Below are 17,034 nucleotides of genomic sequence, written 5' to 3'. Positions count from 1 at the left end.
AAAGAAGAAAAGGACGTATTGGGGTCTGGGGACCTTATTTATACCCCATGGCAGTTTAAGGCGGTGATGAATTTGTCTATAACAGTATAAAACCGCGTAGGTTTAAGAGCGGAGAGATTGGGGAGTCATTGCTACTAAAGGCCAAACAGTTTGACCGTACTAGATGCACACAATTACTCTCCAAAGCTATGAGCTAGGCCAACTGTATGTAATAATGCCAGCCAATTCATACCTTCAGTCTTAGGGAAACTGACAGCCATCAAAGTTCTCGATGTCGTTTACCGCCTAGGCGAGTATCCTGTCGATGGACTTTGTCTTAATCTGGAATGTAAGGAGAATATAAGAAGGCAGGGAGCTGACGAATGTTAAGAGATTATCTTCTTTTAGTTGCTCGTGCTGATCTATATAGATTTGAGAAGACCGGGAGGAATAGCGACGTCTATAACGGCCTCTAGAAGATGGCTTCTCCTACTTGACGCCAAAATATGGAATACTACTGGAAATGTTTCCAATTATACGATCAAGAGGCCTACCACCAGCATTGCTAAGTTCAGTAGGATGGCATTCGTTATAAAGCTATCACTTACCGCAATACATTAATCACGCCTGCATATTGCACTTTCTGTCTATAGGATGATAACCTAGACGCTCTTTTTCGGATGACATCGTTTTCCCGAAGCTATGGTTTCAGAAAGCATTCAAAGACTCATATTGGTATGGAGTGTGACATAGAGTATGTCCATATGATCTTGCAGAAAACCCTTCAATGGTACACAAGACATTCGTCACTATCTTCACAACAACTCGAGTAGTATTTTGTCAGGTTCTATTACAAACACTCTAAAGTCTCTCCCAGTAGACTACCAGATCCTAAATGGCGAAGAACTTGAGGAAATAAGAAACTATAGTGTACAGTTATAATCGAGTAAAGGACCCGTGACTGGATCTGAGGGACAGAGTAAGTTGACTATCATTCAGAAATATAACGTGCCATTGTGGATTGGTGTTACCAGGAACCTGGGAGACATACGACCATCCCCGCACTCTAATTGTATCAATCGCGACCACATCACTGATATCAAGGATCAGGGCGCCGTCTCTTTTCACCTATAGGAGGCTGTGTTATGAAAATGGCGGACCAGCTCATTCCAGTTTTTGTTGGGCCAAGATATCCTATAGATTTCCAAATCAAGCTTTGTACATAGGCACAGGCTTCTATAGCATTGAGATACATACACCATATAGTTTACAGATGTATAATTAAATGACAAAATTCTATAGATATAAACTCAGAAAGGCTAGTATATCAAAGACCAAAGATCCCAGCGAGGGTCCCGCGTGGCACGCACCTCTAGCACTTCAACATTCTTCAGGTCGTTTTGATCAACGATGAATTCCTGGAGGAAACTCGCTGAAGATGAGATGAGCGGCTCTAGGGCATAGTGACCGTAGTTCACCATCCCAGGGGGATACTTGGAAGTGATCGTTGTCAACCTAGGTAAAGTCCCAAGGTTCATTCAATCCATGGATGTTGCTATAGATCTTCCCTGAAAGCTTGGCAGGGGATCGACAACTTTGATTGGGTAACATTACGGAATATGCCCAGGTGGGTCCATCCGTTGTCACAACTACCAATAGTATTGTCTGAACACAAGGCGGTGTGTTTCTGCCCCAGAGTGGGGTTATATGTATTGAACTAAACGCATAGACCTTTCGCCCTTCGGGGCATATGGTCAACTGAAAATATACATAGAAGATTAGCATGGCCCCTGCACTAAGGATGACACGCATAATCAAAGAGAAGCTACCTATTTTTTTTTTCATCACGCAAGCTCAGTTATAGTTCTAGGGTACGAGCTTTTTGTGTATGTTGTATATCATTGCGATGTTATACTGTGGATGTGGATATCACGTGTCCATCGCCGTTCGCTCTCCATGTTGTCACGGTATATTTTGGAAACTTTAAGGATCAGTCCTTCAGGGCATACCGTGAAGTGAAAATATGTAGAGAGGATTAGCAAGGCCCCCTACTATTCTTCTCCTTCGACATCCTTTCCTAAGGTGTTTATTTCTTGTTATTAATAAACTTGCTTTTTATATTTGTTGGTATTCTATTATGTATCCAGCTCTCGGCAATTTTATATAAAGTCCAATGAAAAGAAAATATCGTAGAACTCGTCAATTGCATTAATGATGCCCTCACAAGAGGAACGTAATAGCTGCAGACATCTATGTCCCAGTCCCAGAAGCAGACCCAGGACCATTAGTCCCAGTATCCCTCCTCTCCCTGCGCACCTCTTTCTGTACAAAACCCTCAGTTCCAGACCCCGTAGCCGCCGCAGACGCCGCAGCTCTCCGTTTCACTTTTTCCCTTTCCTTCTCCTTCTCCTTATCCCGCGCGCTAGGACCAGCCGCCTTCCGCCGTTTAGGCAGTTCATAGACATCATTGAAGTTCATTACAACGCCCAAGAAGCGCATATCCACGTCCGGCTGGTACGACAGATCGCCGAGGAGGACAGTCAGACGGGAGCGGAACTCGGCGGAGAGTTCGCGGAGGCGGACGCGAAGCGAGGCGAGCATGTTGTCGTCGGCGGCGAGATTGGAACCAGATAATGAAAGCGGGGTGTTGACGCCGTCCACCCCAGCACTGTCGGGTCGGATGTCCGGGGTCGAGGCCATTGAGGTCCCCGTCCGGGTGTTGGACTGGCGGGAGAGGAGATCACGCTCTGTGAGACCCCATTGACCCTGAGCAGTGCGGGTCTCGATCTTGGCGTTGATCTCCTGGCGGCGGGTGAATTCCGCAACGGAGAAGGAGTACAAGCCGTCTACGGCGTCTTTGTAGGCAAGCATGAACTTGAGGATTTGGTGGAGCTGACTGAGGAAGCTTTCTTCGGGTTGTTTGACGGAGGTTGAGGTTGAGGTGCCGTATCGCGAGGAGGATGCAGATCCTAGTAGACCCTTGTGGGTGATGGAGTTGAGGTATTTGGTGTGGGCCTCGATAAGGTCGTCCAGCGTGCAGTCCGGTCTCCGGATTGCCTCGAGCAGTTGTTCCCAGCTGGACTCGATGACTTCGAACAGAATATAGTATTGGAGCTGATTGACGAAGTGGATCATTTCTGCAATCACGCAGCGTGCTCGCTTCCAGTCTGCTCCGACTTTGTCCTCCACGTTGCCGAGCACCCCTCGTGCACCGGTCATGCATCGTCGCCAGGTGCTGTTCAGCGCGAACTCGACTCGCTTGATGCGCCAGAGGAAATTGAACAGCTTCAAGTATTGAGTTGACGCCCAAGGTGTGATGACCACATCTACGGGGGCATCGATTTTGTATTCCAGCGTGAAGCAATCCCATCCAATTTCACCGTGGCTCAGCTCGAGCATACGGGCATCAAGCCGACGCAGCACTTCTGGGGTGTCGTACTGTGCATTGGAGGCACGGATAGCATGTTCTAGCTGTGCAGTTAGGGTATGTCGATATTGTGAATTTGCTGGACGATCCAGATTTGTGGCAAGCGATTCCATGAGCAAAGCAATGAAGTCTCCTTGACCCAGTAGCAGGTAACTCTTCAGTGCTTTTAGGTGATCAAAGAGGTTGAATTTTCCATTCATCAGGGAAATCAATCGAGCCATTGTGGTCTTATATGCCTCATCAATCGAGATCTCGAGAGTGGCGGTATCACCATATCGAAGCTCCTTGGAGGCTTTCTTTGAATAGGCCTCCACCCACGCCGAATCGTCGCAGCCATGGCGGATGAAGTTCAAGGATTTCCCAATCAGAAAAATCTTCTTGGCGAACTCCTGATTAATGATTGAAGGTACCATGTCATCATCAAGCTTATATTTGTCCTCCCAGACGCTAGTCGCAAGCCGTCGGGGGTCAGTCTTCGGCCGGAACTCTGGATCAGCGACAAAGAATTCCTTGTATGGATCTGACAGTTCGCCATCGTAGATCCATAGTCGTAACATGTCGTAGAATGGACGCGTCACATGCTCGAGAAGTTTCTCGGCGAATGCGCACACGAATGGGTCACCGTGGGATGTTGAAAAGCCGTGTATTAAGGAAATCAGCTGGCCGCCCCTCTTGCCTATGATGCGTCAGCTGTTGGAAAGATCTAGTCACATGTCTGAGCACTTACTCTGAGCCTCTTCCACAATCAAGCTCATCAGTCGAAGGGCCATCGTAGCATCTCTGGTCCACACCACGCACCGCTTCAAGGTAACGCCACCCTTTCGTACACCTTGAGGCTCGGTTCCGTCTCCAATCGCGACCAGCGCCTGTCGGATCTCCGCCTCTAGTGTAGCCACTAAGCTAAGATATGCGCGCAACTCAATGGCAATAGCAGCTCGCAAGCTCTGGTTCACCAGGCCGCCTTCTTCGCTCCCCACAAACGCAGACAATCCTTTATAGAGGAGACAAGGCTCTGCCAATGTGTTAAGAAGTGAGGTTATCGGCGCAGGTAGGTTCGAGGGCAATTTCAAGCTCGATGAGGAACTGAATTGCAAATTCGACGAAGACAACCCTTGCAAGTTGAACGGAAGGTCGCGCAGGAGCCTATGTTCAACAGACCCAGAGGATCTCGGCGGTCCTGATGGATTAGCGCTCGAAGGCCGAGGTGAGCCAGCACGAACATGCTCGTCGCAGGGACGCTCATTGACTCCAGCCTCAACACGGGTGGCTGGTACTTCAGTCGAGCTGCGTCCAGCCTGGTCTACGCCATCACGATTGATATCATGCCGCAGTGAGCTCTGTCGCTCCATCTTCGCCGGCAGTACGCGTTGGTGTTGCTGCGAAGCCGACGAGCTAACAGCTGGGCCCTCATCCTCCGAATCGATCATTGTGCCCCGTCTTGGGCGTGCACCACCCTTCCCCAACATATTGTGCAAATGCGCATCGTCCATCAACGGGCTCCGGCTTCGTTCCCCGCCATCCACCGGCTCTTCGGAGGCAGATAACTTATAAAGCAAAAAGAGGATACCCCATTTCTGCGACAACACAGGCTGCGTCAGGAGGCGGGAGTAGAGATTGGAAAACCGCACCGCCTTATCCGGGCTGACATTTTCACGGCGCAGCTTGCGCTTAATCAGATCTGGCGCGTTGTTGATACTCTCTGTTCCCACGAAACTTCCGCGCCGTCCACCAAGCCCCGCTGGTGATCCTGGGTCTGGGGCGCTGGTGCTGGTGTGGGTATCGAGAATGCGCCAGGCGCGCTCCATGAGGGCATGGTGACGGCGGCTTTCGGCTGAGGCGAGGGCTTCCTCTGCGTCGGAGTAGTCTTCGTCTTGGATGGCGGAGATCGGGAGCGCGGGGGTTAGGCCATCGACTAGCTGGGAGAGGGCGTCATCTAGGCGGCGCCCACGCGCAGGGTTGCGGGCTGGATTTGACATTGTCTGCCCGATGCCCTAGTGGGCGGATTATTCGGTGTGTTGTATCTGTTCGCTCGTGGTTGGCGTTTGCGGATGCTGCGTTTGGGGAGGAATTGTTGGACCAGAGATTGCGGTCGGGCAGCAGGCTGTAGGAGAAAGATTGCAAACCAGGCCTGAAACTAAACAGTGCTACTTCAATACACGTCTGAGATGAACCTTCCAAATTGCATCTCAATGGAAGTAACGCGGACTCAAGCTTGAAGCTTGAATGTTTGTGTTTGTGATGTTTGGCGTGCCTTGGTGCCTATTTCCTAAGGCACCTTACTCTTATCGCCCTATCGCTATCTGAGTTTCCGCCCTTAATATATCAGCCCTCATATAAAAGTCCGGGGCTCCCTAGTTACTGCTTGAGGCTCACGACTCCCTGTTCTTTCATTATAGTATAGTTACCCGGGCTATTTTATGAGCTACCTATCGACGAGTTTCCCACAACAATTAGATATCTGCACATGAACCCACATACACAGTTTAAGAAAACTAGAGCGTGGCCTTCACCGGCCAAATCACGGAATAGTTATACGCAAGGAACTTGGATCATTCGGTCTAAATTTCAGCGATTGCCGGGCTCTAGCTAAGCTAATATGCGGTCAAGCCAAGGTGCATGCAACATGAGGACCATGACTCGGGCCAATTTGGAGCAGACCCGCTATAGTGACGTCTGTGAGTCGTTCATACAGGATCTGTAGGATTTGGCCCCAAAGGCCATAACAAAGCATTAATCCATTTTACTTCTGCCTTATTCCTATTATTATATGTTCTTCCCTTTCTCTTTCCGTGTCCCTGTTTTAATAAACCATATGTGCAATCTCCTAATATAATATGGGTCCAGACACATCTACCTCTGCAACTGTGTGGCCATTTTTCAGAGCTCTGTGCAATGCAAAGCTCAAATTACTCGCTGTTTTCTTGACCGTCTCGACCATCCTCCTACTGACACTGTATTCGGGGGGTCTATCAGAAGACATCTCATCTAGCCAGAAAGATGAGCTTGTAAACGAGAAAGACTACTGGACATGGGAAACGAGCACGCGATTCCGGAAATCCCAACATGACAATGGCAGCGGTGGGAGCTCGCAAAATGCAACCTGCGACACTTTCCCATCAGACGTGCTATCGCGCGTTCAGATCATCTTGAAAACTAGCGCAACCGAAGACCCGAAACGAGTCAACACGCACATGGCCTCCGTAACTCGCTGCATCTCCAATCTACTAGTTGTGTCAGACAAGGAGACCGAACTGCATGGCCATCATGTGCACGATATCCTAGCCGACCTGCCACCCTCAGCCCGGAATCTGATTCCGGAGTTCAAAGGGTACGATGCGCTCCAGCGCGGGGCGAGCAATATCGACGGCGCGGCAGGGTGGAAACTCGATCGATTCAAGTTCCTGCCCATGGTGGAACGGGCTAAGAAAGTGAATCCCAGCGCGGAGTGGTACGTCTTTATCGAGACGGATACTTACTTCGTGTGGGATAACCTGTTCCGAATGCTGGAGCAGTTCGACCCATCATTCCCTCTGTATATGGGATCACCCGCGCCAGGCCGGGATGTCGGTGATGGGAAAGTCAATTGGTTTGCATACGGTGGCTCGGGCTTTGTGCTGTCCAGAGCTGCGGTTGATACATTGGTGGCGCGGGAGATTGGTAGATATGGACAGTTTATTGGACAATCGCTCAGCGAACAGTATATGCAGATGGTGAAAGATGACTGCTGCGGTGACTCTGTGCTTGGGTTTGTGCTGTATGAAAAGGGCATCGAGTTATCTGGGATGTGGCCGATGTTCAATGCGCACCCGCTGGACTCGATTCCGTTTGGTGATGATCATCACTGGTGCCAACCTGTTATCAGCATGCATAAATCGCAATTGAGTGATATGACTGGGCTGGCAGAGTGGGAGGATAAGCAAGATAGAACGGTATGATTTGATTTGCTGAACCTACTGGTGCACATGCTAATTTATATCCATTTAGAACCCCTTATTATATGCAGACTTGGTTGACTACCACCGCCTGGGACAGTTGCCGGAGCGAAAAGGATGGGATAATGGAGCCCACGGTGGAATTATTGAACAACCTGATACTCTGCCCCAGCATGGGTCATTAGAAGCCTGTCGTCAGGCCTGCCATGATAAGGATTGGTGTATGTCTTACACTTATGACACCGCTGGAGCCTGTGTGTTTGTGCAGAGCTTGCGACTTGGGGCTGCTAGCAAGATGGAAATTGCCGACCAATTCACGGCTGGATGGGACAATGACAAGATCCAAAATTGGCGAGCAAACAACAAGTGTAAACAGGCCATGTGGATGAAGCCGAGTTTGACGAGAATTATCTGAAGCGCGTTGGACATGTACACGACTTTCAAAAATCTACTATAGAATGTTAATAAATGATATACGATGTCTGATGCTACAATTCCTACATGTACAGATCCCAGAGCTGGGGCTGTAATAAGCGCAGCAATCACTTGCCTCCATTACCAGTACCCAAGGATATACTGAAGATCTACATAAATGGATAATATGACACTTTGAAAGCGATTGTCGATTCATTTGCCCAACCATCTGGTTCAAGGAAACTAGTCAAACACATCAGAAAATCACAAAGCCATCCGTACGCCGTCCAGGAATCATGTATTTCGACACAAGCAACCCACATTTGGGAAAAGAAACAATGCACCGATGTGCCCTCAAGTATTAGACAAGCGAAAGGTAAAAATCCCTCTGAGCCATCAAGGAGGAGGATTAAAAGAAAGGAAAAGCGAAAAGGGTTAAAAAAATACAACAAGGGAAAGGGGGAACGTCATAAAGCAGAACATCAACCTCGAAGTAGCCATAAGTAGAAAGAAGAAAGCATCTCGTACGCCGAATTGACACACCCTCAAAAAAGGGTCACTCCAGACCACCAGGTTAGTCCGTCCATTTTTGAGTCGTGAGGATCATTAACACCTGCCCATGCCAAAACAGTCGGTGGAGCCTTAGCCGAAAGAGACCGCGAGGAAAAACAAACTCCCAGGAAGAGATCAACCGCTAGGTCTAAGCAGTGAACTGTATTTCCTACATGCGGCGAAAAGCAAGATAGGTATCTTGAGATGAGAAAAAGCAAGTTTTCTCACCGGCGTATGCCCTGTGTAGGGATGCCACCGGGTTGCATGCCCATGTTGGGCGGCATATTATACCCGTGGTGATCGTATCCGGCTGACATGCCGTTCATCATAAGGGGGCCGAGCCCCTGGGCCTGAGAGACCGGACAATCTTTGTGTGCAAGCAAGAGAGTCTTGAGGTTGACAATCTCTTCACGCAGCTGAGTCACTGTCGCAGTAAGGGCGTCATTCTCTTGGGTGAAGATCTCAACCTTGTTCTGAAGGTTAGCCAGCCACTGCTTCTTCCGTTGACGACATTTCAAAGCCGCGACACTGGAGTGTAAATGTTAGCATCCCAAGCTCCTGAATACAGAAAGGGGTCATTCATACCGATTCCGCTCCAGGAAATTGCGTCTTTTCTCCTCATCAGTCATCTTCTTGGTATCCATGGGGAACTGTTTCATATCATCGTCCTCCTCCTCTTCATCATCCATATCCGAAGGCATCTCCGTGTTGGCTTTCGACCTCTTGTTGGAACCCTTCGGGGCGTCATCAGCCTTGCGGCGGTTATTGGCAGCAGGGGCCTTGGTGTTCTTTTTGCCCTTGCCCTTAGCGGGTTTCGCGGGTTCGTGGTCGGATGCATCCTCAACACTGGTGCCATTGGTGTTCTGGGAGACACGTCGGGCAGCTGCAGCGCGTGTATCATTTTGCATTGGGGCATGGTTCATTGGTGCATTGTTTGCCTGGCCACCCTTCGCCAGCATGAACAGTCCATTCGCCGCGTCAGCTGCATCATGCTGAGTGAACTCAGCGGGTCGAGCTTGTTTTACATCCATGTTGGCAGCAGCCTGTTCCTGCTCGTTAGGGTTGGAGGTAGGAGCATTCGAGTTGTTCTTCTTTGCTGTAAGTGCAGTGCGATGGAAATCAATAGTGGAGGGGTGGCGCCGCCGTTCTGAAGTTGTTGTAAGAGAGCTTGTGAGTTGGGACTGGGGGCCGGGAACATAGAGCCTCCACCGCCAGGTGTCAGTCCCGTGCGAAGGGAGGACTCGTTCGGGGTAGGGAAGCCGCGACCGATGCTGTCGAAGTAGTCATTGGGCCCGGTGGGCCCTGGGAGCATAGCCGGACTAAGAGGTCCCGAACGCAGGGAGTTGTTCCAATTGTAACCGCCAGAAGAACTGGTTCCAGGCAAGGCCGGTGAGGTGAGGGAAGCGACAGAGGGAAGAAGTGATTTGCCTGGGGTCTCGGCCGGATTGCCTCCGAACGATTGCTCAAATGGATTGGGCTCTAGCGAGAAGGGATTGTGCATGGAATTGAAGTAGTCCGGAGTATCAGACGCAGTAGGCGCACCCGGTCGTGGAGGCGGCGCCAACGAGGTCTGAGTCTCTACGTTGGGTTTCGGGTCGTTCTGGGAAGCCGCGGCCTGCGAGTCTGGCAGGAGAGTTCAAGTTAGCAACGCGCCAAGAATTAATGCGATCGCAAATAGGTACCACTGCGGTTTTGGGATCGAGTTGGGGGCTTCATTGTGCATGGAAGATGCATGTGTTGGTGGGGAGGAAATCAATGACGCCAGTGGGTGAAGTCATCGCGACGGCAAAGCACTAGGGGAATTTAAGGATCGGGGAACAGTGGCGTATTACCCAACCAAAAAGGGGACTTTTTTCTTTTCTGGAAGTATAATGCAGGACACAAAATGAGGGAAGAAGATTCATAATGGGAATATCACAGAATTGTAAAGCAAAAAGTACTAGAAAAATGCGCCAAAAAAAAATGTAGGGAAAGCGTGACACGAACCTTCTTTTTCTGCCTTCTTCGAGTCCATGGGGGAAGACATGTTTGATCGAAGAGTCGATACGGCTGGGGCGACCGCAGCAGACATCACCTGGTGTAGTCGAATATGGATATAAAATGTGCAAAGCCAAACAAACAATGGCTTCACGAGGAGTAAGAGTGAGTGAGAGAGGAAGAGAGTGACGTAGGGGGAAGAGGGATATGATGAAATTTAGGGAATTTGGGATTTTGGCAGATGAAGGAAAAAAACACAATTACCGTCAGGTACAGTAATTTTAACAAAATTGGGTCACAGATTATGGGTGTATACAACATAACGTGACTGTAACTGTCCTTTCACCGAATCAGGTTCGGTCTGGGGTTTCCAGTGGGGACATTTGTACAATATTCGGACACTGCTATTGGTGCATACATATGTACATGTATTCTTCCATCCTCTATTTATCCGTACATATCTACGTTGTACTTATTCTATCTGAATGAGATACTACCTCCTTCTCAGACATTATACAAGATAAAAGACCCTTACCTAGGACCTTCACTATAAGGTGGAGAATTGAATACGTCAATCTTGATTTGTCAGTTTGGAGAGCGGTCAACCTGGTCCAATAGTGATTCGCTGGCTGAAAAAGGACGTAAAATGTTCAATAACTATAGGTGTAAGGACAAGAGCACAAAAGAGTCGATGTTTGCATCTTTGATACGGGGGGTTTCCAAGGAAGGTTGGTCATCCATCCAGGTATTATATTCATTATGTCACGGTGACGACAGAAATCTCTCCCGCTGTGGGTCATATGGCCCTTTTAACCAATAAAATAACAGGGTTTCCCAGTGCCAAGGCGAGGGATTTCACCTAACCCGAAGAATGCGGTGAAAATGATGACGCAATCGATGGCACGCGAGGGTCTATCTTGCCACTGGAATTCAAGATATCTTGATCTTCAGATATGTACAGAACACAATATGTATGCCAAAGGGGAGACAGGGAAGGACTCTATATGTGTCGTATCTGACCGAGGTCTGTTATGTATAAACTTGTACGACCGTTACCTCTCGCCAGGGTAGTAATTATTAATCAGCGACAGTGTACCTCCTCCGTATCCATGGAACGGATGGGTTCGGACGCGTATGCATACGGAGTAATCCGCATATGTTGTACAACAATACAAGCTCGAGATCGCGTCCGGCACTTCGTATTTAAGTACGATGTAGGTACTCGGTATTACCCCTGATCTCAATGCGAAAGGCCAACCGCCATGTGGAAGGAGATCTTTATACTCCGTAGACTAGCTCGGAGTAATAATTTGGTATTGATCAACTGCTACTAGTACTAGTGTCTCGAGAACATGCAGTCCATCTTATACATCGTACAACGTCAATGCGACAATAACAAGGAGTGTTCTAGCCCAAAGTACGGTTTGGGGACAGGGCCGTTGTGGAGAGCTACTTCCCCACAATCTTGGTATCCTTTAACCTTGATTGTATGTGCATCAACTGTCAATTGTTAAGCATTAAGCACCGCGAAAACTCAAATGTCTTTCGAGAGAACGAATTCGTATCGAATAGTACAAAGTATTGTATCTAGATATCCCCGGCATTAGGTGAGACATTCGACTAGATTAACTCTATCTATATCGGCAGTTGATAGAAGTAACTTGCACAGTAAAGATACTGTTGCTTCACAGGCAAAACAGGTTCAGGAGCTGTCAACTCGAGCTCTTAAGGGCATAACCATACATGCCTGCAATATCAAAGTTAATGAAGACTTACTCCGCGGTGTAATTGATGGAAGATAGAAAGAGCAAGGTTTGACAAGATCTCCAGTGTATCCACAGTTACCTACAGTAGTTGAAGTAGTCTGCGCGCTGCTTCTCTTTCCAAGAACAAGTGAGCTGTAGATACTAATCAGTAGAAGGCTGCTATCCTCATCGGGCCAGGTAGGCAGGCCCATACCCGCCTACATACATCTAGAGACGCAAAGATTTTAGACGACTGAGCAATGAAACCATAGCCAAGATTCATGCTTAAGACATAGCACCTTTCTAATAGAGATAGTCCATTGACAACTATCCATCAAGCCCTAGCAAGATTGAAATATTTACAATACCCAGCTGCTGATCCTCAAAAAGAATCCCTTATACCGCCAGAGCTTCACGAACCACGGTAAGTCGAATAGTTCCAAGGACCCAGGAGAACAGGAACATGATAGTGGCGCCAACCCTCCTGGCCCTCGCGGCCACGTCCCTTGACGGTGAACTTAACCTCAACCTCTGGCCAGAAGCTCTCAATACCCTGGGCCTCGTACCAGGGGCCGACGTCAAAGCGCACAGACCAGTTGGTCTTACTGTCTGCAGCAGGAAGAGCAGCCAAGATAGCAGGGACCGATGACGAGCCTGTGTCGACTGGTGTCCAGTTGGCGACGCGGCCGTCGGCGTTCGTGGTTGCGCGGAACGTGATACCGCTGAGAACGGTTGGCGTGTTGGAGAGGAGGGTCAGGGTCACTGGTAGATTGGCTGCGGGTGTCCCTGATAAGGTGTTGAGGCAATGGCAGGTGATGGGATCGCGGGCTGCCATGGTTGGTTTCTTGATTGGGTCTGAGTCTTTGGTGTGTGGGGCAGGGGAGATTTGTTGCTGATAAAGTGCGAGGCGGTCGTTGGTGCGACCAGGTTGTTTATTATGTTGAAGGGAGTCCATTCATTCCAAGGGAAATATAGAAGATAGGGAAAGAAGAAAAAAAAGGGGGAGAAAAGAAGAATATGCTGGGAGGGGAGCTCTATAACTATTGTTATCCAAGGTTCATCGGAGGATACCGATGGCTGCGGAGAGTGCCATGCAGCTGTCAATTGGGATCCATCTTGCACATGAATGCTGTATAGCTTTTCCGATTCTTCTTTTCGTGATTATCTGTGGTAAATAGAATTATCTCTGTCAGCTTCACTTTGATTGTTCTGTTCGAGAGAGAGCTCTAAATGCCATAGAACCCTTTGCAGTTAGTAGAAGAATGGGGGTAATTATGACCCTAGGTATATTGCAACGCTAATTGTGTGTTATAATCATAAAAAAGGAATCAGAGAAAAAGTTGCAAGGGGATGTCGTGAAAGTCTTGTCTTCCGGAAAGTTCGATGTTGCGGGGCAAGTGAACTCCCCAACTTCGCAACATTTACGGAGTACAACTTCAACAAATCACACACAATGTCCTCCGCCGTGGTACATGGCGACGATCTCGACATGGAGCCTACGCTCCAGTCAGTCCTCAACCAAAACACTCTCCGTTGGATCTTCGTCGGAGGAAAAGGAGGTGTGGGTAAGACCACCACCTCCTGCTCGCTGGCCATCCAGTTGGCCAAAGTCCGCAAATCCGTCCTGCTTATTTCAACCGATCCCGCACACAACCTGAGCGACGCTTTCGGTCAGAAGTTCGGAAAGGAGGCCCGCTTGATCGATGGCTACTCGAACCTGAGCGCGATGGAGATCGACCCCAATGGGAGCATCCAGGATCTGCTCGCTACCGGAGATGGTCAGGGCGAAGATCCCATGGCAGGATTGGGCATGGGAAACATGATGCAGGATCTTGCGTTCAGCGTAAGTGCTTATGCCGCTGTGGCGGCCCATATACTCTACGTGTCAATCTAACTCTTGGTGATACCCAGATTCCCGGTGTTGACGAAGCTATGTCTTTCGCCGAAGTCCTGAAGCAGGTCAAGTCCCTCTCCTACGAAGTCATCGTGTTCGATACCGCGCCGACCGGCCACACCCTTCGATTCCTCCAATTCCCCACCGTGCTCGAGAAGGCCCTAGCCAAGCTCTCCCAGCTCTCCACCCAGTTCGGTCCGATGCTCAACTCGATTCTGGGCGCTCGTGGCGGTCTACCCGGCGGCCAGAATATGGATGAGTTGCTGCAGAAGATGGAGTCGTTGCGAGAGACGATTAGCGAGGTCAACACGCAATTCAAGAACCCAGACATGACCACCTTTGTGTGTGTATGCATTGCAGAGTTCTTGTCGCTCTACGAGACGGAACGTATGATCCAGGAATTGACCAGCTACAACATCGACACCCACTCGATCGTTGTCAACCAGCTTCTGTTCCCCAAAGAAGGAAGCGACTGCGAACAGTGCACTGCCCGGAGAAAGATGCAGAAGAAGTACCTTGATCAGATCGAGGAGCTCTATGAGGATTTCAATGTGGTCCGCATGCCAATGCTTGTTGAGGAAGTGCGCGGGAAGGAGAAGTTGGAGAAGTTCAGCGAGATGTTGGTGACCCCATATGTGCCTCCGCAGTAAAGGCGATGTCGATGCGAGATATTTTTGTTTTCGCTCATGTCGGACGAATTATGAAAAGACTAGAGAATATTACATGAAGCCTTAGCCTTGTGGACTAAGATTGGTTTGAACCCCGTGTAGAGCATCCAGGCTAACGGTATTCCAATTTATCACACCCTGACTAACCTCTGTGATGAACCTCTTTGATCACATCTCGGTCGATCGGAGATACAACGCACACTAATCCTTGGCCAAAAATGATATTGGACCCGACTAATATATCTTCTTGGAAGAGGGGCTCCAATCATTCCCGCACATAAATCGTCTCCATCTGGTATGTGTTTCGACCAGATATACAATATGATCTTGGCAAATTCAGAATTCAAGCCCTTAGAGCGAGACCATGCCCTAAAAGCGAGAGCTGCAGATGCCCTCGCTGCAGCTCAGTGGCCCCCGCAATCCCAAGGCCACAATCCGTGGTGCCACGACACCACCGCATCAAGAGCCAATTTGGCGCTGCATAGGTTTGAGAATCTGCGGTGAGAGAAACGGCGACGTCAGAACTCATTTCCTTCCGCTTCCAAATATTCCTACAGGTGCACTGTCCACTCTTTTCTAGGAGAAATCCATGCGCCCTGGGTTTGATTCGAGGCCGATGCTCCTCCATGCAAGCCTCACTTCGGGCCCTCGGTAGTAGGGAATGGTAAAGTGGGCAGACTAGGATCCCGTTTCATTTCGGCGGTCAGGAGCTCCAATTTGATATACATCAAAGGAAAAAAGAAGGGTTGAATCTCGTTGGCTGATAAAGTGAGGCGGATGGTTCTCTTGTCCTCCGGCCCCCGAACGTTCCGACATGAACTCTCCTCTCGAAGGCGAGGGCACAGGATCTGGGCCGTTTCTGGTGGTTTCCCGCTGCTTTCCCTTTCTTCATGCTGTCTCCGTGGAGACTCGCTCGAGAGTTCCCGCATTCGTGGGTAGCCGGTTGGTTTCATTTGCCTGTGTGCAGTCGACCTTGTGGATCGTGCTGTGGAAGGGGGATGAGCGGTCCCCTCTGCCGTTGACCTGTTGTAAGACCATATTCTCCGAAGGATCGGGACTGGAGATTAGTGCATTCCCGATAGAGATTTGTCTTATTCGTCTCCGTCTCTGGTAGGACATTTTATTTGATGAATCAGAGTACCAACCAACCTATTTATACCCATGTCTCGTCCTTCGGAGTTGTGCCAAAAGTCCCACAAAGAGCTTCCAGGCACGGACCGTTTGTGTCGGTGTCGACTGACATCAGACCCTAGCTCTTCCTTCGCCTCGCCTCGACGCCTCACCTCTTAGGCTTACGATGTCTCCCGTCCAGCAATACTGGCTTCCCGGCTACGGGCTGTCCCGACATGTTGTCCTAGGCCATATCCAGTACTTCCTTGGACCAAGTGCAACAGTTAGACCGTACAGCTACCAAGTATGTCTTGCAATTGCTTCCAATATGCCCTTTATATAACCCATGCTAACCAGATGTAATTGTAGGGACGCGAAGGGTACCTCATCAACGGCGTGCCACTCACGCGGGTTTGTTCCCCCGTCTTTATTTAAACATGAATTGAAGCCGGAGAAAGAGAAAGAGAACCGAACGTTACACATCACTAACTGCTCCGAACAGGAACAAATTGATGATCTCGCGGTAATGTCCCGAGAGTACGAGAAGCAGGAAGCTACTCGCATGGCCCACAACAGCAGCGGCGCCTCAACTTCTAGCTCCAGCAGCGACAATTCGGTAGCCCAGTCTGAGCCGTACATCAATGAAATCATCCCAATCAGTCAACCCGGAGGGCGCAGGCGTGAACCAGACTCACGAGGCGGTCGTTGAGGCCAATTTGTTTCTTTGCTTCCATCCATTGGACTCGGTGCTTCGTTTCCAGCCCTTGGATTCATTCTGGGATTCCGTCGGCGACCAACCTTGCGAGGAAGGACTTTCCTGTTTAGGCGACTGATACTGCTCTCTTTGGCCGTTTTTCTTGATACTCGTTCTTCGTGCCCCGGAGTATCTCGTGGATTGCAGAGACATTGGCCACATGGATATCCAAGCCTGACTCCGTTGCCAAGGTGGAATCCTTGGATTACAAAAGCCCACCGGACGAACTAGGGGAAAGGAAAGAACACCGTCCTGGGATGGAAGTGGCTCTCGTGGGCGATAGCGGTAGCCCTGGTCTGAGCTGATAGGAACATGTGCCTTTTGTCTCATTCTGATATACCCTTCTCTCTTATTTCTCGTGGTGTTGAATGCCTGTTAGTGTGTTATAACGCCAAATCTGATTTCGTTATAGAATCTTGGTTTAGAACTGCTGGCCCACATCAAACTATAAGCTGGAATGATCTTTTGAGACTTCGGAGGAAATAAGGCGAGGGGCGGAACTACGTAGAGGTTATGCGGGCTGGGCGAGGCAGTCTTATGCTACTACGCCAAACGGAATCAATATGTCCAAGCTGATTATGA

At 49.3% G+C, this 17,034-nt stretch overlaps 8 protein-coding genes across 8 annotated transcripts; 3 read left to right on the top strand and 5 right to left on the bottom strand.

Annotated features, from left to right (window-relative positions):
- Positions 1-1,494: 1,494 nt before the first annotated feature.
- N7525_003223 (uncharacterized protein) lies at positions 1,495-2,050 on the bottom strand (the record flags this gene model as incomplete). Its single annotated transcript, XM_061212641.1, has 2 exons — positions 1,495-1,808; positions 2,032-2,050. The coding sequence occupies 2 exons, from the start codon at positions 2,048-2,050 to the stop codon at positions 1,495-1,497; spliced, it is 333 nt and encodes a 110-aa protein (XP_061069662.1).
- A 179-nt stretch (positions 2,051-2,229) lies between these two features.
- N7525_003222 (tubulin gamma complex associated family protein) lies at positions 2,230-5,382 on the bottom strand (the record flags this gene model as incomplete). The annotated part of the gene is made up of 2 exons (XM_002559333.1): positions 2,230-4,082; positions 4,134-5,382. 2 exons carry the CDS (start codon positions 5,380-5,382, stop codon positions 2,230-2,232), a joined length of 3,102 nt encoding a protein of 1,033 aa, XP_002559379.1.
- An 858-nt stretch (positions 5,383-6,240) lies between these two features.
- Positions 6,241-7,753, top strand: N7525_003221 (uncharacterized protein; the record flags this gene model as incomplete). Its single annotated transcript, XM_002559334.2, has 2 exons — positions 6,241-7,335; positions 7,391-7,753. The coding sequence occupies 2 exons, from the start codon at positions 6,241-6,243 to the stop codon at positions 7,751-7,753; spliced, it is 1,458 nt and encodes a 485-aa protein (XP_002559380.2).
- A 775-nt stretch (positions 7,754-8,528) lies between these two features.
- atfA (bZIP transcription factor atfA) lies at positions 8,529-10,038 on the bottom strand (the record flags this gene model as incomplete). The annotated part of the gene is made up of 4 exons (XM_061212640.1): positions 8,529-8,832; positions 8,890-9,451; positions 9,514-9,927; positions 9,987-10,038. 4 exons carry the CDS (start codon positions 10,036-10,038, stop codon positions 8,529-8,531), a joined length of 1,332 nt encoding a protein of 443 aa, XP_061069661.1.
- Positions 10,039-12,438: 2,400 nt separating this feature from the next.
- N7525_003219 (hydroxyisourate hydrolase) lies at positions 12,439-12,981 on the bottom strand (the record flags this gene model as incomplete). Its single annotated transcript, XM_002559337.2, has 1 exon — positions 12,439-12,981. The coding sequence occupies one exon, from the start codon at positions 12,979-12,981 to the stop codon at positions 12,439-12,441; it is 543 nt and encodes a 180-aa protein (XP_002559383.2).
- Positions 12,982-13,479: 498 nt separating this feature from the next.
- On the top strand, positions 13,480-14,570 carry N7525_003218 (ArsA family ATPase; the record flags this gene model as incomplete). The annotated part of the gene is made up of 2 exons (XM_002559338.1): positions 13,480-13,869; positions 13,938-14,570. 2 exons carry the CDS (start codon positions 13,480-13,482, stop codon positions 14,568-14,570), a joined length of 1,023 nt encoding a protein of 340 aa, XP_002559384.1.
- Positions 14,571-15,476: 906 nt separating this feature from the next.
- On the bottom strand, positions 15,477-15,707 carry N7525_003217 (uncharacterized protein; the record flags this gene model as incomplete). Its single annotated transcript, XM_061212639.1, has 1 exon — positions 15,477-15,707. The coding sequence occupies one exon, from the start codon at positions 15,705-15,707 to the stop codon at positions 15,477-15,479; it is 231 nt and encodes a 76-aa protein (XP_061069660.1).
- A 178-nt stretch (positions 15,708-15,885) lies between these two features.
- N7525_003216 (uncharacterized protein) lies at positions 15,886-16,407 on the top strand (the record flags this gene model as incomplete). Its single annotated transcript, XM_002559339.1, has 3 exons — positions 15,886-16,002; positions 16,068-16,109; positions 16,201-16,407. The coding sequence occupies 3 exons, from the start codon at positions 15,886-15,888 to the stop codon at positions 16,405-16,407; spliced, it is 366 nt and encodes a 121-aa protein (XP_002559385.1).
- Positions 16,408-17,034: the final 627 nt, after the last annotated feature.

The sequence above is a fragment of the Penicillium rubens genome (assembly GCF_028828025.1).
Source record: "Penicillium rubens strain IBT 27055 chromosome Unknown utg000002l_segment0_segment0, whole genome shotgun sequence".
Taxonomy (NCBI): Eukaryota; Fungi; Ascomycota; class Eurotiomycetes; order Eurotiales; family Aspergillaceae; genus Penicillium; species Penicillium rubens.
Note: the sequence above shows the minus strand (reverse complement) of the source record. Positions and strands in the feature narration are given on the sequence as shown.